The 24,646-nt window shown below is 41.6% G+C and overlaps 1 protein-coding gene across 3 annotated transcripts in view; it reads left to right on the forward strand.

Moving 5' to 3' along the window:
• The window catches only part of SORCS1 (sortilin related VPS10 domain containing receptor 1), a 608,036-nt gene that overhangs the window by 541,328 nt on the left and 42,062 nt on the right, over positions 1-24,646 (forward strand). For all 3 annotated transcript variants that reach the window (XM_017851824.1, XM_017851825.1, XM_017851826.1), the window contains exons 19-21: positions 8,375-8,561; positions 17,522-17,655; positions 19,827-19,950. In XM_017851824.1, the coding sequence (XP_017707313.1) occupies positions 8,375-8,561; positions 17,522-17,655; positions 19,827-19,950 (445 nt within the window). The remainder of the gene's footprint in view (positions 1-8,374; positions 8,562-17,521; positions 17,656-19,826; positions 19,951-24,646) is intronic.

The following is a 24,646-nucleotide window of genomic DNA, read 5'->3' on the forward strand; positions in this document are numbered from 1 at the left end:
AAGTGAAACGTCATAAATCTAGGCCAATGATTTGGTGTGTTCAAAGTTGCTCTCTCTGGAATTCCTGGCCTTGACATATCTGAGTTCTCTAGAAAAAATGTAAAACCTTCTGCACTATCCTCTTCACAGTGGTGACTCTTCATCTCCCAGGTCAGAGCATCCAAATTCACCATAAGTTTTGCTTGCAGAGAAGCTCAGGAGGTGTGCACATTTGGAGAAAGACATGTGCTTTAGAAAACCATCTTTGAACAGACAAGAGGAAAAGGCTGACAATACTCTGTAATTATGCAGGGATTTGAATATCTTGAAGTCACTGTCCAGAGCTCAGTTTTGAAACTGAAGAAACACCTATAGGGCATGATGCAAACCAGACATCTTGGGAGCACTCTGTCCCAGCTGCTCTGGTGTGGGAACTTTGGCTTTCAGCAGTGGCAGCACCTCTTGGAAGAGAAGTCAGAGAGGACAAATAACTTGCTTGGGAACAGAAGATAGGTTGTATGTAGCTGCCTTTTATCCTAGACTGTTTTTTTTCTGTTCTATAAAAGCTCAGTTTACTATGATAAAATGTCACACGAGAAGGTCCAACACAGTTACAACATTTGTTTCCTGATTAGTCATATTAGACTTTGTCAAACACTCACACCACCAGGAACACTCACAAACACATTTTGATGCTTCTGGGGTATTTTGTAGAGTCTGGCATATTACACTGGGATCATCTTACATCACTTTGGCATTCCTCTAAAGGGTTGTAGTTAGCAAAGCTTACAAAGTTCTTTGGTTTCACACATCAGTGAATTCATTCTTTAGCACCCATCTGGGAATGAGCACCAGAGTAGTTTGAGTGTTTTCTGTGAACGAGTTGTAAGAGTGCTGGACTCAGTGTTAAGAACAGCCTGATTCAAACTAGTCTTGTGACTCTAGGCAAATTTGAACAGGTCTGAATTCTTTTAGGGTTGGAGATTGATATGGTTTGACTCTGTGTCCCCACCCAAATCTCATCTTGAAATGTAATCCTCATAATCCCGAGTGTTGAGGGAAGGACCCAGTGGGAGGTGATTGGATCATAGGGGCGGTTTCCTCCATGCTGTTTTCATGATAGTGAGTGAGTTCTCAGAGACCTGATGGTTTTATAAGTATTTGACAGTTCCTCCTACACACACTGTCTCTCACATGCCACCACACAAGACATGCCTGCTCTCCCTTACACTATGATTGTAAGTTTCCTGAGGCCTTCCCTAACCATGTGGAACTGTGAGTCAATTAAACCTCTTTTCTTTGTAAACTACCCAGTCTCAGGCAGTTCTTTATAGCAGTGTGAAAATAGACTGATACAAAGATTAAATAAAATAATATATAGAAAGTAGTTGCTATTATTTCTGACACAGTAAACTTTCAAGAAATGTTTTCTCTCTTCTCCCTTGGTGACCACCCAGGGGATCTTGTAGAGCAATTATTTTCCTTTTCTATATTTTTTCTTTAATGAGAGAGTGTTTCACTCTGTTTTCCAGGCTGGAGTGCAGTGGTGCAATCATGGCTCACTACAGCCTTGACTTCCTGGACTCAAGCGGCCCTTTCACGTCAGCCTCCCAAAGTACTGAGGTTACAGTCATAAGCCACTGCACCCAACTAGATCAGTCTTACTTGCACTCTCACTTTGTGTACAAAGTCACATGCCATAGTTCACTGTTCTGAATAAACACAGGAGGATAGCTTTTCTCTCCATGTATTTACTACACTGGCTGATGAAATCTCTTCTTTGAATGCCAGGGTACATTGAAATGTTATTTCCTTTTCCACTTCTTGTTGAGACCTTGCTAACCTGAGTCTACCTCCTTAGAGTAGGGTATGCAGGATAATGGTGAGTTACTTTTATTTCATATGCTCTACTCTGCCTAAATATCCTTAGTCATATAAAGAAATGGCTGAAATAATCTGATTTCCTTTCTATCACTCAATGCTCCTTAATGATATGTGAAAAATCTTACTTTGTGGTCAAAAGAACACAAAAATAACAACATAAATCCAGCTGGTTATATTCCATCATCAGTCAAAACAAAGTCTGTGTTACATTGGTTATTTCCAATGTATGTAATCCATATTAAAATATTTACAGTAATAGTAGAGGTATAATGTTGTATTTTTTAATGTTTCTTGTGTTATACAGTCCTCTACCCGCTTTTAAATTTGTAGAAATATGTATTTCCCCTCATTCACTCCTTTCTTTTAATCCTGCTGATCCCTTCCTGCCCCTCACTTCACTCCACTTCCAGGGTAATCAATATTAACAGTCTGGGCTACCTTTGCTATCACCTTTCTCTGTACTCACACAAACACACACAGATTTATTATATTTACTGTGTTATTTGTTGCTTTTTTTAATTAAAAATGGGTTATACTAGTGATTTTTCTGCAATGTAGTTTTTGCTCATACGAAGCTTGAGTCAGGGCCACTGCTGTGCTTGCATGGACCAGGTTCTGATATACGAGCCTGGTATCTGTCTACAATGGGTCTCTGATGCCTTAAGGGACATCTTGGAGTCTCATTTCTGGACTGAGGCTGTCAGTGTTGAGTTTCCATAGCATTTATTTTCCCATTCTTCTGTGAATCTGTGTTACAGGAACTGATAGGTTCACACACCTTTCGTTGCTCAGGTTAATATTGGCTTCCTGGTGGCCATTTGATATATTTGTTTTTCTATTCTAGAAGTCAGCAATGCCCTTGGAGAATAGAATCATCACGTGGACTTCATGTGGGTTTTGTGCCTTTCTCAGGAACTTCTTTTGAACTAGTCTTCTCAATTCTGTGTCTGTATTAGGACATGTGACTAAAGAGCATTAGATCTAAAGAATTTTATAATAGTCTAGATGTTTGCCAGCCTGGATTTAGTTTCAGAAATGATTTCTTTTGATTTATTAGATTGAAGTATTTTTCACTTAATTATACACATGACTTTACTGACTACTGATTATGAATACCAATTGTTTCTCATATTCTCTATCTTCTTTATGGCTTAAACATAATACTGTTTTACTAGCAGGTAGACAGAAGCAGAGTGTTGAGTAAATGCCAACCTATCATTGTGGGAGAGGAAAAGAGTCAAAGCCAGGAATACAGTCAAGCAAGAAAAGAAAATAATACTTTATCTTTGTTACCACCTTCCTCTTGGTCTGAGAGAAATATTGCAAGGAATTTCAATTAAAGAAACTCAAAGAGAACTGAACTGAATAGGTCAAGTCAAAGCACAGATCTTCTTAAACCCTTTTGTAGGTCTCCAACTAGCTGCGTGACTTTATGCATCTTACTTAACCCCTCTGTACTCCAGATTTTCTGGTGTATCAAACATAAATGACATCTGTCCTTTCTATCTCCTAGGGTCCTAACATCCACATGAGATAATATATAAGAAAGAATTTTGACAAACACAATAGAAATGTGCAATTTTCAAATTATATGGAACTAAAAAGGATCATTCGCAGGCATTACATTAAGTCACTGAAGATACAGCCATTAACCAGACACTTCTCAGACCCGTGGAGTTCACACAGTCTACCCTAGTACCACCCAACAACTCATTTTTCTAGCGAAGTTTGCTAATCTTGGCTGCATATGTATTATGTCACTTTTGTTTGTGATTATGCTCCAGTCCACAAACAATGAGTTTAGTCTTTCCATTCCCAGCCTTATTACAACCTTAGTATTTACAATCCTAAAGCATCCTGGTAAAGCTGTTTCATCATATTAAAACCAAGTAAGAATAGCATCAACTTGTGCTGTAGTGTTCATCTTCAGATGAATCCGACCACAAGAAGACCTAATGTTCAACAATCAGAATGAGAGGACCTCAGCCTTCGCTACAGCCCAGCATCGGCTGCAGACCTCAGACTGCAGCAGGACTGGGCATCCTCTGAGAGGCCTCAAAACACTGCTGGATCGTGGGTAGTAGTTGGACGTCAAGATCAAGAAATAAAACTCCTAAAAGAGATGTTGATATCAAAGGCTCAGAATTACTGATTTCAAAACCAATAAACTATGAGAATTAGTTTTGACAGAAAGGTGCATATAATTTTCTGCTGGAGCTTTTTTGTTTGTTTGTTTTTTTGTTTAATCTACTATCATCTATCCTAGAATACCTCCAAATTGGCTTTCCAGCACACTTGGATCCCCTTCCAGTTCATCTCCATATCATAGCCAGAGTGATCATTTTTAATTAAAAATATCATCATGCCATCTTCCCTTAAACCCCTACTTAGAACACTTGAATCATTAAGTTGATCTCACAGAATAGGAGAGTAGAATGGTAGCTACAAGAGGCTGGGAAGGCAGAGATTGGTTAATGGGTCCAAAATCACAGTGAGACAGGAGGAATAAGTTCTAATGTTCTATAGCACAGTACAGTGTTAACTGTCATTAACAGTAATTTATCATATATTTCAAAATAGCTAGAGGAAAGGAATTTGAATGTTTCCAACACAAAGAAATAAAAAAGATTCAAGGTTATAGATGTCACAGTTACCCTGATTTGATCACTGCACATTATATACATGTATTGAAATATCGCATATACCCCCATAAATATATGTGATTATTATCAATTAAAATTTTAAAAGCATTTAAAAATTAAAACACTTCAATGGCTTCTCATTGCTCTTAGGAGAAAGATAAAATCAGGAATTTGACTCACAAGTCTGAAAAGGTATTTTCTCTGCTTTAACCTCATTTGGTAACATGCTCTTGTTCTCTCTCTCTTTTTCCTCCTTCTTTTTTAATTTCTTCAACCGTACTATCTCCCTCTACCACAGGGCCTTTGCACATCTGTTCCCTCTGTTCCCCTGGCCTGCACTCTCTCAGTTGTACCTCTTTCATTCATCTCCTCCATTTGGTTAATTTACCTGCTTCTTTCAGGTATTCTCAGCTCAGATATCACTTCCTTTTGGAAGCCTGCTTTGAAATTCCCAATCAGATCAGCTCTCTAGTCCTGCGTATTGCAAAAGCTTACAACTCCATGTACCTTTCCTTCGTGTCACCCTGCAATAATTTTTATTTGCATAATTAGTTAATTAAAGTACATGTGTTTCACTAGTGGTCTGTAAGCTCATGAAAGCCCAGGCCATATTTGTTTTGTTTGTTTGGCTATTGCTTGCTTAATAACATTTTCCCATTTGGTGACTGACATGAGATAGACACTCAATAAATATCTGACAGCTGGGTGAATGAATGACCAGAGAGTTGGTAGGGTGAGTATGCCTAGTCAATAGTTATTAGGACTTGGGCTGCCATCCCTTTGCTCAGTTTCTTATTCTCTGAAAGTGGCTGGCATCCTTGCTTCCAGCAGTCATTTGAGCCCAGGAACACCAGAATCTAATGACAGATGAGCCCCAGTATGAAGCTGTTACAGTGGTATTAGTCTTCCCACTCACCTGAGAGCTCCTGAAGGAAAAGGCATGGAATCTAGTTTGTCCACCTTTAGTGGAAAGTGACAGCAGGAATATAATTTGCTGCCTTCTGCTGTCATACATGGTCCCTTGACATTCTTATCTCTTAGTGCAGAGTCCAAGCCCAGAGGTCTGTCTGTCCCAACATCAGGAGGTCCTGGGGACTTCACATTTGATTGGAGAATTCCATGCCTTTGTCTTCAGGGGCTGTCAGGTGCATGTTAAACTTAATACCTGATTCTATCGTCTAAAGTATGATCTGTTATATAATTATATGTAAAATACCTGACCTAACACCCTAATAGCCTGACTCTGTAATGGAAACCTTACTAATTAATGCACTAGTCCAAACTTTGAGTAGCTCCATCCTTTCACCCATTATATAGGCAGAGAACATTCCATGAATGGAGAATGAAGAATCCTATCATGAAACAAAACGCAGCAAGACAGACAGTAGACATCAAGAGAGATAGAAATTGGAGGGCTTTTATGTAACTGGTCTTGATGCAGAACAACAAAAAGGAAGTGATGAAGACCAGACAGAAAGGGCAAGGCAAGGTAGACTCAAGCAATGGCAGCCAAAGTTGTATTCTTCCCACCTGTGTGTCTCCTCTCTCTCAGTGGAGGCTGAAGTAGAGTTGACTGAAGGTGTGAATCTCCCCTCTGTCCTTTTGCAAATGATGGCTCCTGCCTGATGCTCACTCAGTTGCCACAAAATGCATTAAACTTGTCTGTCTCCCTCTTCCCTCATGTCCTGCTCCTCTCTAGTGGAAACTGCATTCCTTGTTTTATTCCGTGGATAACCCCAGATATCCTTACTATTTCCCTCAGATACTTGCTCCAAAAGTGGGCTCTTTCCCCATGCCCACACCTAGGGCTGTCTTCCTGGCAACTCTGTTAAAAATTAGGAGTGGAAACTAACTGGAAACAGAATGAGAAATTGATCAGTCCACTTTGGTTGTTTAAATGAAGGGCACGTCAACAAGAATAGTTGACATTTATATTTATTAGTGAAGGGAATTCAAGTAAGTGCACAATGTCTGGGCTTGTGGATATTTATTTTGTAGTTTTGAATGGAATTTCTCTTTTTACCCTGGGGTAGAATTTGTGCCTGTGTACTTATTGAGAGTCCACTGCTGTGAGTCCCATACACAATGCTTGGCTGGGCATAGAGCAGAGGAGTAGGTCACACAGATTCATAGGATTTGAACTACTTTTCTTTTCCCTGTGAATTAATCTTTTAAATGTCAACATTTTAAACTTGGCCTTTTCAAAAAATATGATACCATATGAACCTTACTTAATCGAAAATACGTTTCTAGTTCAAAGGTTTTTGTTTTTTTCTTTCCTGAAAGTGGGAAAGGCTAAGAGCAACAACAAAATTTGTTAAAGGATGGACTGTGTGTGAAGGAAGCTGGTTTTTGTCAATGGGGTCTAAGCAACTTTTTTCCTTAAGAATCTAAACTGTTGTTCCAAAGGCCATTTCTTTTTTTACAGGTCTGGGATTTTATAATGCAGAATTTATCTTCTTCTGCCTACCCATGGGAAATTTGGAACCACACAATTTCAATTAAGCTTTAAAGGGACAATAGTAGGTCTTTTACAGCTACATTGATTTGCAGTCATTTTTATGTAGCATTTTACAGATAACTAATTAATCTGTAATTAATTTCCTGCGTATTTTTTACAACAGCTCTTTAGGACAGTAAGGTATTATTATACCCAGTTCATAGATTTGTCACTGAGACTGAAGGAGACTGAATGACTTGCATGAAGTCTTCCAGCTTGTTAATGGCACATGAGAATTCATGCCCAGGAGAGCCTTGATTGCCCACAGTGCTATATTCTCTCTATAATGAATGACCTGGAAGTGCAGAAAGGTGGGTTAGAATCCCAGGATCGCCGCTGACTAGCTGTGTTAACCTTGAACAAGTGATGACATCTTTTTTGACTTCACCTTCTTCATCTGTAAAGTAGATCTATAAAAAAGATTGCCTACTCCTCTCTCCAGACTAGACTAAGACTCTGTGAAGAATAACATGAGATCATTTTGATAGTTTGAAATGCTAAAGCATAAAAGAATCAACCATTATTATCTCAAATAATAACAGTGCTGAGTCCAGTGTCATATCAGATATCAGGCAAAGTGTCTTCCATCCTTCCTATGATACAATTAGGGAACGAGAAATAACAAGGGGGACTCGGGTTGAGGGGTGGTCCTGAAGACACAGGAAGTGGAGTGGTCCATTACCATGTCAGTCAGGTAGGCTAAATTTTTTTTTTTGAGATGGAGTCTTACTCCATCATCAGGTTGGAGTGCAGTGGCTCGATCTTGGCACACTGCAACCTCTGCCTGCCAGATTCAAGCAATTCTCCTGCCTCAGCCCCCCGAGTAGCTGGGACTCTAGGCATGTGCCACCATGCCCAGCTAATTTTTGTATTTTTAGTAGAGACAGGCTTTCACCATGTTGGCCAGGATGGTCTTGATCTCTTGACCTTGTGATCTGCCTGCCTTAGCCTCCCAAAGTGCTGGGACTACAGGCATGAGCCACTGCGCCTGACCCAGGTAAGCTAAATTTTTTAAGTTGTGTGTGTACACCTTTTATCCTTACAGATGCTAAGACTATTACCAAAGCCTTTGGAGGAAATGAATATCACATTGCAGCTGATAATCAAGCACTTTTAATTTTCAAATCCCTGAAACTTATAGTAGTTGGTGTCCTTCAGATTTGGAGTGTATCCATCATAGCAAACTCTTGCCTGCCAGGGAATGTCACAGGGATTCTGTCAAAGGCAGGCAGATGCTCCTAGCTGTAGGAACGAGCCAGGGCTGCTGTCATGCCTGAGCCAGGGACTAGGACAAGCCATAGTCCCCAGTCCCCTAGGCAGGAGCAGCCGAACACTGACTCCTTCCCTCTGATGTTGGGCTGTTTTTCAGGGTGATGTTCAGCGGACACTCATCCAAGTGGACTTCGGCGATGGTATCGCGGTGTCTTACGTCAATCTCAGCTCCACGGAAGATGGGATCAAACACGTCTATCAGAACGTGGGCATTTTCCGTGTGACCGTGCAGGTGGACAACAGTCTGGGTTCTGACAGCGCCGTCCTGTACTTACATGTAACTTGTATGTTATTACTGTTGTTGGTTTATGACCTATCTTAAACATTGCGTCCTTTCAAATAGAATTCACAATTTTATATCTAGAAGAAGTGCACTAGTTATCTTTTAGCAGAAGGGGAATGGGGAAGAAGTGATTAAGAGACCAAAATAAGGAAAGAGTAAGAAGAAAAGCAAAGAGTAGAATTTGAATAATCCTGGACTCTCTGGATTGCTTCAAATTCTCATTGCATTTCCCCTCTACCCCAGGTGCCTTGAAGATGCAACACTTGAATCTGGAGGCTGGGCCTGAGCAACTTGCAGAGCTATTTGGTTGAAACAAAGAAATTTGGTTTTGGGGGGGGTCAGAAATTGTTGTAAACAATCCGCATGCACCACTCAATCTAATGCATTGAGAATTAGCCCAAGTAAAGAAATTTCTCACCATCTGATTATTTCCATCTTCTCATAATATGTTGCTATTAATAATCCTTTTAGAGTTTTGCTCCTTTTCTAAAAAAAATATGTTTCCTGGGCTTCTATCTGTGGATGACTTGGTGTTAGAGAGAAGGTGGTGTAGAGAGAAAGAGTATAAAAACAATGTTAAGGAAACTGTAGTAGGAAACAGTTCCAAGAAATGCTAAAGCTTTTCCCTCACTGGGGATTCTGAAGATGTGAGTAAGTTTGATGAGACAATAATAACTTCTAAGTTATGTGTGCTCATGTGTCATTGGTATGTTAGGTGTAAGGGGTTTCCCAGTCATACAACTTTTGTTAATTACTAACGAAATTGTTTCCTTTAAATGAAAGTAGCTCCTTTATATGAATGGCCTTGTTCAAATGTCAAGTTTTAGTCCAAGAGTCTGAAGGCCAGGCATCATTACTCCATGCCTCTCCTCTGCACCTTGCCCATGGAACAAAACTGAATACAGAAAGTATCAATTAGAACATTTTCTTTTTTAGCTGCTGTGGTCCAGTGAGAGAGCAAGACTATTAAGCGATGACCAAGGATGTTTTGGTTGTTGAGTCTTCCTAACATGTCAGTAATTCTGATCTCTGTCTCCTGTACTCTCATGGCAGAGGTGCTTCAAAGAAACATGCACTCGTTTATTTGGGTCTAGACAAAGTTACACATGATTCCCAGTGTGCCAACTCGGTCTGTCTATTTTTGGCTACAGTTTACAGTATGTTCCAGACTTTGTGCTAAACAGGCTCTTAATGTATATTATCTCACTTCTCAAAACAGTCCTATGAAATACGCACTATTAGTAACCCTATTTACAAAAAGTGTTGAGGTTCAGAGAGCTTAAGTTACTTGCTTGAAGTGGCCAACCTACTATCTAGCAGAACCATGCTTCAGACTCAGGTCCACCTGCCGCAAGGATCCTAGCTCTTGCTAACTAAGGTCAGTGTCAGCGACAAGAGTGGCTTGGGATTGGAGGAGCTGTCTCCATAGCTTTTACCATCTACCCCCTACTCTTTACAGATCATCTTGAAGAAACAAACATTTTGGATAGAAGCAGTGTGCTTGTTGCACAACTACATAGTTCAGGACTCACCACGGGGGCTCCCTTCCATCTAACTGCCATCCCTGACTCATCCTATATAGACATTCAGGACTTGCCACTCACTAAGACATAATACCTCCCTATATGTTAGTATGTAGGGAAATGATAGCAATGGTATCATAGAAATGATCACGCTAAAATATTTAAAAATACATCACAAACATTAATGATTAGTAACAAAAATAACTTGCAATGAAAATGACAGCACGGGCCGGGCGCGGTGGCTCAAGCCTGTAATCCCAGCACTTTGGGAGGCCGAGATGGGCGGATCACGAGGTCAGGAGATCGAGACCATCCTGGCTAACACGGTGAAACCCCGTCTCTACTAAAAAAAATACAAAAAATTAGCCGGGCGAGGTGGCGGGCGCCTGTAGTCCCAGCTACTCCGGAGGCTGAGGCAGGAGAATGGCGTAAACCCGGGAGGCGGAGCTTGCAGTGAGCTGAGATCCGGCCACTGCACTCCAGCCTGGGCGACAGAGCGAGACTCCGTCTCAAAAAAAAAAAAAAAGAAAGAAAATGACAGCACGTTTGCCGAGAATGGCTCCTACCTAGATCATATCATATCTTATAGCTTATTCTATAAGGGGTAATTTTGCCAGAGAACTAGCTTCCTTACAAATTATAATTGTGTTCCGTATACCACAAATTTGTTATACATCTACCGTAGTCCAATCACATGTAAATACTGATTTAAAAGCCAGTATCAGCTTCTGATCTAAATTTTCTGGGTCTCCCATTAAATCTTCCATAGCTTCACCTCTTTGTCACTCTGTAGGCTTTTTCTCGTTCCTATGTGTGTGATCATACCTGTTGAGGTGTCTACTGCTCCCCTGCAAGACTCCTCCCTAGTTAACAAAATCCTGGAGAGGAAAACAACACACATAGAGATTGTCTCTGCTCAAGATTAAGGGCTGCTGAAACCCTTCTAAAAGAAACCAGTTTCTCATTCACTTGCAATTCTTTCATTTCATTAGCCTAGTTGATTGGATAAAATATTTGACCTTAATCTTAGAGGAAGATAATTTGTAATGGAATGTTTCGTGTTCTGAATTTGATTTTGTAGACTCATCTTGGGTTAAGTGGTTGGATAAGCATGCCTCATATAATGGAACTTTTTTCTAAGCCTGGCTCTTGGGTACTAATTGTGTTAAAAACAAGGTCATGTTTGAAGCTGTTTGCTAACTCACAGATATATAAACTCATGTCATAACTGTTTCAGCAGATTCTGACATGCCTGGTTAGTACCTCCCTCCTAAAGGATCCAGGGTGCTTTGCTATGCACACAAACTCATTTTGCTCATCTTCACATCTATACCGTAATAGACTTCTGGCCTTGTCTTTCAGATGGAGAAATCAAGGATTGGAGAAGCACTGTGACTCTGGCCTCACTTTACGCTCAAAGCAAGTCAGAACAAGAACATGACTGAGTCACACTCTCAAGCATCTTAAAGCTGGAGGGTGTCATGAGTGACTGTAGGTGCCAAAGTGCCATGATATGGCAGTGAGAGGTGGCTTTATAGGGGAAAAAAAAGCATTGGACTGAGTCGGGCATTCTGACTAGGTCCAGATTTTGGTTCAAACTCCTGGAGAAGTCACTCCGTCTCTCTGAGCCTCGATGTTCTCCTCTGTCAAGCAGATGCGCATCTCATTCCCAAAAGTCCCATCAAGCAAAATATATGATACCCTGGCACCTAGTAAAACTTGATTTTTCTATCATCACAAAGTAGCATATACATTTGGACTTAGTGGATTGTAGGGAGCAGCAACTCTTAGCTCACCAAGCCTGTCCTCTGTCCCTCCCCCATTCCTACCCTGGGGGCAATCCTGAAAGCCCATTGCCTGTCTCACATACACATTCCGACCACTCTCCAGTGCAGAAAGGTGATTTGATTCCAAACCAGAGGGTTTGAAAAAAAAGATGGGTTTGCAAATGTCACCTGAAACAAATGGAGCCGATGTTCCTGCCTAGTGTTTCAGGAGTGGGCCCGGTCTTGCTGGGCACCTGGTAATCTGTTGTAGCCTGACAGTTGGTAATTCCTTGGGGATAGTATTCACTGTGCTCTGCGAGTTTGCAAACTAATGAGACACGTGCTGCAGCCAGTGTTGCCTTCAGTTGGATGGGGCAGAGGATTCACAGAGCATGCAGATTTCTGCTCAGAAAGCTGCCCTGTCGCAGCCAGTCTTGCAGAAAAAAAAAAATCAGTGAAGACTGCAAACTTGCAGAACAGGAAGTGGAAAAAAAAAAAAAAAGATAAGGTGGATCTTCTAGTTCTTGCTAAACCGCTTCCCTTAGCTGTTCCCTTATATAAGAGCCATGTGCAGAAGACTTTCTGGCCCCATCTTAGAGTAAAATTATCTGTGTAGCTTGAAAACCCATGTAGTTTTTCAACTGTTCACACCATCATTTTATTGACCAGCAAATATCAGACTAGGATTTTGTAAAGTGTGGCTTAATGAGCCACCTGCCCCCAAATTAAACGATAAAAATGTAGTTTCTGGGTCTTATCCCTGACCCACTGAATTAGGATTCCTGGAAGTATGGCATCATAATCTGCTTTGAACAGATTAGTATGATTTTTATGTACACTAGAGTTTGAGAAACTCTGTTTTAGGATCTCAACTTTATGGTTTGAATCACTCTTATTTCTTCTAGTAGCTTTTTTACACATTGCAGACAAATAGCAATATGATATGTGCACAATATTTAATTAGGTGGCCAAAGGTCTCTGAAACATAAATGCTGCAGGCAGGCCACAGCAGCCGGTACACACACACACACACACACACACACACACACACACACACACAATATGCAGCCTCAGGCATCAGTTGTTTCCTGCAGCACAGGAGGGCTATAAACAAGAAAAGAGAAGGGAAACCCAATTCACACAATTCCCCAATTCTTTCAACCACCTTTCCAGAAAGATTCATATGGAATGATGCAGCGCCACCTACTGTCCCTTTTGTGCATTGCAGGCACCTGTCTGAAGGAGCCATATCTGCCCGTTCAGCTCTCTACTTAATGCAGCCAGCCAGCTGGGAGCCTCCAGGGTCTGGAGTTTCACCTCTGTGGCTCCATTAGGGCATACTGCACCCTCTGTGATGAACAGAGATGGTCAAAGAATAGGCTTTTGGATAGCAGGAACCAGGTATTTTAAACCCGTGAAAAGTAAATGAATAAAAGATGCTGTGGGAATCTGAAAGATAAATTTCATATGTGTATACATATATAACATATATGCATGTAAGCGTGAACTTATACAAACACATATATACGTATTTCAGGGCCTACAAGGCCAACGTACTATGTGTCTTGAATTTCTCTTACAAAATTCATCACTGGCCGGGCGCGGTGGCCCATGCCTGTAATCCCAGCACTTTGGGAGGCTGAGTCAGGCAGATCACCTGAGGTTTGGAATTCGAGACCAGCCTGGCCAACATGGTGAAACCCCATCTCTACTAAAAATACAAAAATTAGCCGGGCATGATAGCAGGTCCTTGTAATCCCAGCTACTCGCGAGGCTGAGGCAGGGGTATCACTTGAACCTGGGAGGCAGAGGTTGCAGTGAGTCAAGATCGTGCCACTGAACTCCATCTCAAAAAAATAAAAAATAAAAATCATCACTGACCAAAATGAGGTTATGTGAAAATAAAAGGAAAAAAGAACATTTCTCAAACATGGCAGGCACCCCTCTTCCTCGTGGTCTTTTCACTTACTCTACCCTCACCCTGGAACTTTCCAAATAGATTCTTGGTGCTGTCTTTCACTTTATTCAGGTCACTGCTCAAATGCCATTTCCTCTGAGAGGCCTTCCATGAACCCACTTTCAAAAATAGCATCTTATCACCTACCTCTGCTTTATGCATCCAGCACCCTCCTCCCTCGGAAATACCTAAACTCTACCAAATACCAGGTATCCCCAGCACCTAGAATAATACCCAATAGTTCACAGTACTCAAGAACTATTGAGTGAGGGCCAGGCGCGGTGACTCACGCCTGTAATCCCAGCACTTTGGGAGGCTGAGGTGGGCAGATCACTTGAGGTCAGGAATTCGAGACCAACCTGGCCAACATGGTGAAAGCCCGTATCTACTAAAAGTACAAAAATTAGCCGGGTGTCAAAACTTAGCCAGGTTTGGTGGCACGCCCATGTAACCCAACTACTTGGGATGCTGAGGCAGGAGAATTGCTTGAACCCGAGAGGTGGAGGTTGCAGTGAGCCAAGATCGTGCCACTGCACTCCAGCCTAGGCAATAGAGGGAGACTCTGTCTCAACAACAGCAAAACAAAACAAAACAAAAAAACACAAAAAGACTGAGTGAATGAATTACCGTGTTTTACTAACAAGATTCGAATTTTTTCATTGAGACAATGACATAGAGCATTGTTCTTACTCTGGTTTATGACTTTTAAAAAATGCTCAGCCAGGCGCGGTGGCTCACGCCTGTAATTCCAGCACTTTGGGAGGCCGAGGTGGGCAGATCACAAGGTCAGGAGTTTGAGACCAGCCTGGCCAACATGGTGAAACCCTGTCTCTACTAAAAATACAAAAATTAGCCAGGCATGGTGGCGTGTGTGTGTAGACCCAGCTACTCGGGAAGGCTGAGGCAGGAGGATTGCTTGAACCTGGGAGGCAGAGGTTGCAATGAGCCGAGATCGTGCCATTGCACTCCAGCCTGGGTGACAGAGTGAGACTCCGTCCCCCCCCCAAAAAAAAAAAAATTGCGAGGAGCAAAGTGAACCTCTTTAGAATGGAACTAGCATTTCTAGCATAGCTTATCTAGTCATTGTATTCTAATGGATTCATTTAACTCAGATCGAGGGACTCAGGAAGAATTTCACAGAGGAGGGGATGCTGGAACTGAGACTTGAAGACTGACAGGTGCCATAAGAAAGGTGTATAGAATCAGAGGCCCTGGGGTGGACCAGGACGTGGCTTGCTGGAACAAACCATTTGATGGGGAAACAGCAAGACTTGTGCAATAAATGAAACCAGGTGGAAAGTGCATTTTCCAATGCCCGGGACATATTTACTTGATCAGGAAGCAGCAACTCTTAATAGCTATTTTGTTTGACTGGAAAGGTTCTTTCAAACACTTGTCATCTGGCCAGAACAAGGGCTCTGAAACCAAACTGCTTTGGTTCATACCCTAGAAATAATGTTTCCTAGCTGTATGACCTAGGGAAAGTCACCTTACTTTGTTCATCTCTAAATGGGGAGGATATGAGTGCCTACTTCATAGGATTGTTTCATGAGGATAGAATAAGAAAAACAGAGTCCTTAGCAGAACATTTAGTTGTAGTCATCACTCAGTAAATGTTCCCCTTTTATTATTTCATTGAACTGTTCTGGCTTATAATCAACTGCTTCTCAACATATGCTTTATGAGCCAGAAGATCAGTTTGATTCTGTATGCTGATCACCAGACTTTTCATTCTCTGAAGACGGAGTAGAGTGAACAAAGGCAGACATGGGAAGTTATATCATTTGTTTTACCTAGTGAATACTTGAGCATCTATTATGTCTTAGAAACTCTGCTAGTCTTTGCATATGTAGATAAATATGAAGAATTCTTACGCTCAAGAAGTTTTCAGCCTCTGTCTTCTGTCTCACAAATTTTAAATCAATATGTGTTAGCTATCGTTATTATAAATGGATCATGGGAATCTTTTTTTTTTTTTTTTTTTTTTTTTTTTTGAGACGGAATCTCACTCTGTCACCAGGCTGGAGTGCAGTGGTGTGATCTTGGCTTACCATAACCTCTGCCTCCTGGATTCAAGCAATTCTCCTGCCTCAGCCTCCTGAGTAGCTGGGACTACAGGCACACACTACCACGCCCAACTAATTTTTGTATTTTTAGTAGAGATGGGGTTTCACCATATTGGCCAGGATAGTTTCGACCTCTTGACCTCATGATCCACCTGCCTTGCCCTCCCAAAGTGTTGGGATTATGGGCATGAGCCACCGCACCCAGCCGGATCATGGGAATCTTAATTTTGAACAAGTATGAATAACATGATCAGCTTGCCTTTCTAGAAAAATTACTGTTGAAGCCATTTGGAGGATGGATTCAGGTAGTGAAAGGTTAGAGGCAGGAAAATCTGGAAGAGAAATGAGAAAGTGCTTAGAGTATGAACCAGGGCGCCAGATTGGGGAGGGTGAGATAAATATCTTAGAGATATTTATGGAACCAAATTGTCGGTTTCGTAAATGGACGTGAATGACAAAAAAGAAATTGAAATTGACTTTCTGTTTCTGTAGTGGGCTCCTGGATGAATATCAGCGTTAATCACCAAACTGTAGAGAATACAGGAGAGGGAAATAACAGGGTCCTTGAGAACATTTGACTGCTGGAGCCAAAGAAGTCTAGCCCCCCCCAGAAGGAGTCTAGAGCCCAGAAAGGGGTGTTCAAGCCCTTCACATGCATTTGACATTTGAAGGTTAAGTTACGGATGGTGTTGCCTAGTAGAAAAGTGTGCAGAGAGTGAAAAAGTCTCAACACAGGACTCTGGGAAACACATTTAAAGGAAAAGCAGAAGAGGAGGTAATAAACCAAGTGAATAGGCCCGAGGTATTTCTCTCTCTCCTCCATCTCGTGGGACCAAGATGGGGATGGCAAATGCATAGGAAGCTGCATTTTGCTTGCAAACAGTGACTCAAAGAAAAGATTGAGGGTCAAAAGAAAGGTCCTAGTGGTTCTTTATGAAGAGGGCATTCACATCTTTGTGAGGTTGGTACATCTAATTAAGGTTTCCAGTTTTTATAGGCCTCTGTAGATAAAATCACTCCATATTGTAAGTGAGCATCTTCTGAGAACCGTAGAGCTCTCTATCTACTCACACACACACCTCTGTCCTTGTTGAACTTAATTCAACCGCAAACACAGTATGTGTGCCATGCTTACCTAACTAGACAGCTTTGCAGACACATACACAAACACATTCACACATACACAGACCTTTAAAACCCAATAAACAATAAAGGGTAATTACATGGAGAGTGGTTTGAAGATTTGTCCACCCACCCTTCACCAGCATGGATTCTATGAGGTCTTCACGACTCTGGTTCACCCCCAAGGATACAACCTCTTGGAAAGACTGCATCGCCTTGTGAACTCTCAAATTATGCCTGTTCATAAGGACTTCATAAATTACCTGTAATGTTTTTTAACTTTTACAGACACCTAACTCAGGTTTTAGAGCTGGTAGAAAGATTGGCAAGTGCAAAATGTCAAGGTGCAATTGTGCTCAACGTATTCTTTCTCCAAAGTGGGGAAAGCATCTGAACACTTCTTTCAGGGAATATGGCAGCCAGGTTTTGGGGGCTTCAGGAGTAAATGTGTGTTCTCTTCAGAGCAGGGAGGACAGAGCAGAGGAAGCTCTTCCCCCTCCATGGCCTCTCTTTCTCTTGTGCCTTAGGTCCCCTGGAGCACGTGCACCTGTCTCTTCCCTTTGTCACCACAAAGAACAAAGAGGTCAATGCAACAGCGGTGCTGTGGCCCAGCCAAGTGGGCACCCTCACCTATGTGTGGTGGTACGGAAACAACACGGAGGTGGGTTCACCTTCCACATGTTCCACATGCGGTCTGGGGACAGAAGTTCAAATCATGCTGCCTGAAGCAAAGGAGGGAAGGAAATGGCTTATGAACCCGAGAGTGTAGAAGCAGTCATAGCTTCAAGGACAACAAGCTCCCTTGGTGCTTAAGTATCTCATCATTATGTTATCTCTCTCTCTCTGTCTCTCTCTCTCTCTTTCTCTGGCCCCTCTTCACCTGCGTTTCATCTCTGCCTTCCTCTATGTTGACATTTTTCTCCAGATGCCCTTGTCTTTGCAGTGACTCTTAGCAGCCCTAGCTTAGCAGAGAAATTAAACTCTATTTCCTGAAAGTTCTAACAGCAGTCCTGAAATTGAGTCTTACTGGCCAGGTCTTGATCACAGTGCTGGGGGTGGAGAGAGAGGTGAGGAAGTCAGTCTTCTCGGAACCACATGAACTGCAGAAGGGGAGAAGTGATTACCAAAAGAAAACAAAGCAACTGGATGCTGGACAGGTGCAAGCCACAGATTTCCATTACAACCCACCCCGACAGCCTCCTCCCCTAAATAAAACTCTTATTTATTTAGGTCAGCTTTAACTTTTTTGTGTTTTTCCAAATGTTCCCTATACCCAAAAGTCAGTGGCAATTTTAAATCTAGTAGAGACCTAACACCTCATTTACTCTAAGTCTTTCATTTTGCACATGAGAAAAGTGAGGGTGATGCAGCTGGAGTGGTTTGCTTTGATCTCTTCCAGCTGCTTCATCAGAGGCCAAATTTAAGGCCTTTTGATGCCTCCATTAATTTTCCTTGCCTCTGCACCAGGCTGCATGGTTTATTTCAGTTTTGAACTCATTCCATTCTCAGAAATTAAAGTTCTTCCAAATATAAGGCAATAGAACTGAGGCCCCAGAGGACACTGGGATGAACTGCTTTGGGCTGAAACCTTCCATCTTCTTCTAGCATAGCTTCTTTCACTTGGTGACTTTGCTCTTCAAATACGATGTCTCTTATTTTAATAAGAACATTTTTCTACTCTGGAGCTGAAAGTTGACTTTAGCTGAAGATGTAATTTTGCACAGGCCCAGGAGGAAACTAAACAGTGGAAAGAACTTCTCACCTCTTCTGCAACCATAACTAAACTGAAAAGAGACCCTTTTTAATTTCATCTGAAACTATGCGGTGTAAATTCAGCCCATAGTCGGGCCCTCTATCCATAGTGTGTAAGAAGGAGGCTACTATGTCATCCTCCTTGAAAACAAGTTACTAAAGAAAGGGTGAATGTACTGCACAACTTTCTTTTGTGCCTCCTATTGGTTTTTTCATTTTAAAATGTTTCCTTTGAAAAGAAAACCAGATTCTCAAGAGATCCCATTGGAAAGGCTTCTCGTGCTGGGCTTGAGTCTTCTTTCTGGGAATTAAATGAATTTTGATTTTTAAATTAACTAAGAAAAGATGGGAAATAAATGTTTGTGAGGTGTGTGCCGAGGGAGGTCAGTAGGCTAATATTTTTTCCTCTAGGACCCCAGCATTCGATTGTATTGCAGGCACCACTCCAAATTTTTTTTCTTTTTTTTTCTGTTTTGAATCCTCAAACCACTATCCAATTAGTGCTTGTTTCCACAGCAGCTACTTCCAGGAAACTGCTGATGAGGCTTCTCAGAGGGGCCAGCACACAAGGCCACTGCTGTTTAACTAGTGTATGGTTTTGGCGTACCAGATTCATGTTCCATTGTAATTCTACAGAAATCGTACACCCTGGAGATGAACACATGGCAGCTTATAGATTTTCAGTGACTGCTGCTTTCATCTGGATTAATAGGAGCCCCCGTTCTCATTTGCTTTGATCGTTTCCTTGTATTAGGGATCTGCTTGATATGAGTAGGTCATGCATAAAGAGAGACGTATATCCCACCAGCAAGCAAGACCTATCCATCTCCCCAGCCCTGAATCAGGGTGATATCAGGAATTCACAATGAATAGGCAGACTTCCTTGGAGTCATTGCTCCGATAGCCTCTTTTCTGTTTTGGACTTGAGATGATGGGGAGGCATAGAGGGACCCAGTGCCATTGTGGTACATCGGGAAGAGCCTCTACTGGGTTAGACAGCCTATTGTTGGCTCAGAGTTAACGGCTATCTCAACTAAACTAAAGAACTTTCCCTTCACTCTGGGCCCTTGTTTATTTTAGCCTTTGATCACCTTGGAGGGAAGCATATCTTTCAGATTTACTTCAGAAGGAATGAATACCATCACAGTGCAGGTCTCAGCTGGGAATGCCATCCTACAAGACACAAAGACCATCGCAGTATATGGTGAGTGCCCATCTCGGTGGATCTGCTGCTGTCTTCATGCTCAGAGGAGGTTCTCTTGTACCATGATTCCCGAGACCATCCCCCAGCCGTGGCTTTTACCTGGAGAATGGAGGGCAGTAGTTGAGAAAGAGCTGAGGCAAGTCTCATCTCCTCCTGCAGGGAAATTTGAATCACTGGTAAAACAGTGATGGGATCCAGAAAGGGTTTTCTTAGAGGTGGAGTGACTATTCACTCACTCATAGGGTAAAGTGGATTTTAGGATGTGTAAGGCTAACTCATTTTACTTAGAATGGTAGTAATATTTGAATACCAGTTACAAAATAAAATAGCTAATGTTGAATCTCTTTTTTTTAAGTTCAACTTTAAAATTCTCGATTAATAAGGGAAATCTGCCATTGTCTAAATACTTTAAAAATCTCTTCCACAAATCTGTATCATAAAAAAAATTATCTGCTAGGTTAAGAGTCATAACAATTAGATGCCGTGCATAGCCACAGACTGGATATTTGAACAAATGGCTCTATGGAACAATTTTGTGATCAGTTGGGGAAATTGAATATGGTCACAGTATTAGATGGAATGAAAATGTACTGAAATGAAAAGATGGAGTCATTGATTGAAAACTGGAAAGAAAAAGGCACTTGATGGATTGATTTCATTTTGGTAAATCTTTTTCTGCATGGAAAGATAGTCATATGGATATGCACTGTTACTAGTACATGGCAAAAATGTTTATGATTAATATGGAAATGGTACATATGAATCCTGAAAAAATTAGTTTTTGAAATATAAGAAGTGGAAATTACATAGGAAAAGGAAATGCTGTGCAGAGAGAGGAGGAGGCAGAAGGAGGGAGGAAGGAAGGAGGATGAGAAAGAGAGCGAGAGAGGCTGGGCATGGTGGCTCACGTCTGTAATCCCAGCACTGGGAGGCCGAGGCGATGGATCACCTGAGGTCAGGAGTTCGAGACCAGCCTGACCAACATGGTGAAACCCCATCACTACTAAAAATATAAAATGTAGCCAGGCATGGTGGCACATTCCTGTAATCCCAGCTACTCAGGAGGCTGAGGCAGGAGAATCGCTTGAACCCGGGAGGCGGAGGCTGCACTGAACCAAGATCACGCCATTGCCCTCTAGCCTGGGCAGCAAGAGAGAAACTCCATCTCGAAAGAAAAACAGAAAAAGAGAGAGAGAGCAAGAGAGAGACAGACAGCCTAGCTTGTGGTCCAAATAATATCAATTGGCCAGTTCCAGAATCAATTGATTTTGATGAGATAATTTGGAACTGGATTGTCCTGTGAGGAGTCAGGTTCTGTTAATGCTCATCTTGTGAACTTGACCTTCAAAATCAGAAAATAACTTATAAACAACTTTGAACACATCTAAGGATCAAAAGGCCTTAACACTATTCCTTTCATGGCTGAGTGTTAGATTTTATAATTTCTTCTCTCTCCCTGCCTCCTGAAAGGCTTGATCAGCCCAGATAATAATAAATAAACCAGGGCTGTGATTTTCCTACCAATGTCCCATTAGCGAGGTACAAGGCAGTCAAACAGTGGCTGTGTAGAGTGCAGCAAAGTCTGCCTCTCTTCCCTTCTTCATCTCCTTTCTGTGTGCTGAGAATGCATTTATTCTTCAAAACAACCCGAGTTGTTAACAACTAGGGTTGTTATGAAGCGTAAAGCAGGTGATATTATGACCCCCATTTTTTCAGAGTGATGAATAACTTGCCCCAGCTAGCAAGTGGTGTAGCTGGGTTTGCAACCCAACCCATCTAGACTCAGGGCCTATGCACTGAAACTATCCTACTTAACTGACTCACATTTATTTTCACTGGATGTTGTTGTTGTTGTTGTTGTTTTTCCTTTCTCTCCCTCTTGGATGTCACAGGTTGCTCTAACGGGCACTGACCTATTAGCCCAACAGATGTCCTCTTGGTAATGCATGTTGGTGATGTCATTAGAATCATGGAGATAACCTTAAATCTTGGCCTTATCTGGTCCAGCCCGTCATTTTATAGATAGGAAATTATGGCCCAGACATAGGGAATTACTGGCTTAAAGTCATTCTGCTGTTTGGTGACAGATAATGATAATAACAATGGTGGTGGCGATAGTAATTAACATTGATGAAGACTTTACTAGCCACTGGCATCTGTTCTAAGCACTTGGTTTGATCTGCTTTATTAAGTCTGCTCAGATTTATGAGAACTATTATATAATTATACATTTTACAGATGAGAAAACATGAGATAAGTATAATAAACAGAGCTAAGAATTCGGAATCCAGAGGGTATGTTTGTAAGCACCTCCCATGCCTTGCTATGCTTGCTTCTTCCTCTTTCTACAATTTCTTTAAAGGTATCACCCAAGGGTGAATCCCTCTTTATAAAAATAGGTTATCATATGTCTCTTCATTAAGAGATTGAACAAGGTTCTCTTCCTCTTCTAACCAAATTCCTGCACCATCAGCCATCCTTAATTTGTCTTCGGCCAGATGAGTTATCCAGAGATTCATATACATAATCAGAAAGTTATTGGGTCTCCCTATGTTGCCCAGGCTGGTCTCAAACTCCTGGCCTCAAGAAATCCTCCCTCCTCAACCTCCCAAAGTACTGAGATTACAGGCATGAGTCACTACACCTGGCTCCATGATCAGAACGTTTTAATGACAGGTGTGACTCCTTAAGCAAAAGTTGCACCAGGCAAAGTTAAACAGGAAAGATGGAACCCAACTGAAAGAAAAGGCAGGAAGATTTGTAAACACTGGGGTTAACTAGTGGGAAAATACTGGAGGACTTTAGGAAGCATGTGGGTTTTCAGTGTGATTAGACCATCTGTGTGAGTTAATCTCTGCTTAAGGAAGTCAGTCTCCTACTCTCCAGCACAGACAGGGAGATAGGGAGGGGTGCTATCTTTCTTGATGATTACATTTCAAAGGAATGGCTCCTAGATCCTTGAGAAGGACATTCATGAGTTGTAGAAGATTTACATCTCAAGGGACAGAGAAGGAATTTACAATTGTAAGTTTTCCAGAATATTCTAAGAAAAGCGAGTCCAGGAGCTTACAGTCAGGAAGAAACAGAAACTTGTTTGAAGTTTAGTGAGACTGACAGGAACATGAAGACTTGTCATGATAGGACTGAAAAAAACATCACATTTGGGAAATTGACAGGGGAAGGTTTGTCTACCCAAAGCAACACAATCAATTAAAAGAAAGAAAATCTAGTTTGCATTGTTTCTTCTTATTTGCTCCAGGGCACAGGTTTGCTTGTAAATGAAAATATGCAAATGTATAGACTTTATCTCTCTCAACAACTGCAAAAAATATATATTATTGGCGTTTACCCTTTTCAGTCCTCCCACACCCATCCCCTATTTCTTGAATCAACTTAAGTACAACGTTTCCCTGCCCCCTCCCTGCCATGCTGTTTAGTATGCTAAGTAATTACGGAGGGAGCTGCATCATTTTCTCGTTTGTGTCCTTTTACTAAGATAAACATTCTCCCTTGTAGATGAAGTCTCTGCAGTTTGGTAAGAGGTACAGAGAAAGTGAGAATGACATAAACTTGTATCTTCATAGCAAAAAGTGAGGACTTAATGGGTGATTCTTTGGCACTGCTGTTTACCACAGTATTTAATTAGTGTACATTTCATTGTTCTCCATCAGGTAGTATTCACATAGGTGACCAGTGACTCATAAAATAGTCAAGCTTTGAACAATACCTCTTTGGAATATATTAACTGCCATGAAAACATAACTTATAATGTCAGAGTCTTCAAAACATGTGTTTGATAACTTCTTAGCATTGTTAGGAAATGTCCAAGTGAGCTTTTATGCTTCCTGAAGGTAAATTGGCATCCCTAACGTCGCTTCTAAGCGCTCCTAATGAAACAAAAGGACGTGCTTAACATAAAAAATGTTTATTAAATAAATAAATGCATTAATTTCCAGGAGCCTCCACCATAAGTTAAGTATACATTTATTCAACAAATGTTTATTAATTATAAATGACTCATAGATAGTAACTGAAAACCTGCCGTGTGCTAGACACTGTCCCAAGGGCCAGGAACACAGAGCCATCATCCTGATTGAGCTTATATTCCAGTTTGAAGGACATAACAATGAAAACAAAATAATTTAAACAGCATTGAGTATGAAAAAGACACAAAACGTCCAGTGATGAGGGGAGCATGGGATGGTGGAAGGGAGGCTACCTAAGGTTGGGTGGTTGGAAAGACCTCTTGGGGTGAGACTGAATGATGAGAGGGGAGTTTGCTGCAGTCCAGTGGAGTAGAGAAAGCTGGTATGGACAGAGCCAGCAGAATTGAGCACAGGGAAGTACAGGTCCTGGAGCACAAAGAGTGCAGGAAAGCCAGTTAGGACAGGAGGAAAGAAAGGAAGTCCCTACCAGGTTATGTGGGGCCAGGAAGGCTGTGGTAAGAATCTAAATTTTATTCTAAATGCAATGTGGAGGCACTGGCAGGTTTTAGGGGGAGCCATATGATCTGAATCTATTATGTGCCCAACACTATGCTGGGTTAGGGGTGTCAAGGCCACAAGAATGGGCTTCACAGACCTCCAGCTCTGGAGAGTTTAATTAACCAAGGCCACCAGTGCTGTCCTCTGAAGCTTATCACCAAGCTAGGGCTAGGACTCCACCTTCCAGGGACTTACCCCTGCCGATGACAGAG

This window comes from Rhinopithecus bieti, unplaced genomic scaffold (genome assembly GCF_001698545.2).
Source record: "Rhinopithecus bieti isolate Rb0 unplaced genomic scaffold, ASM169854v2 scaffold_31787, whole genome shotgun sequence".
Classification (NCBI taxonomy): Eukaryota; Metazoa; Chordata; class Mammalia; order Primates; family Cercopithecidae; genus Rhinopithecus; species Rhinopithecus bieti.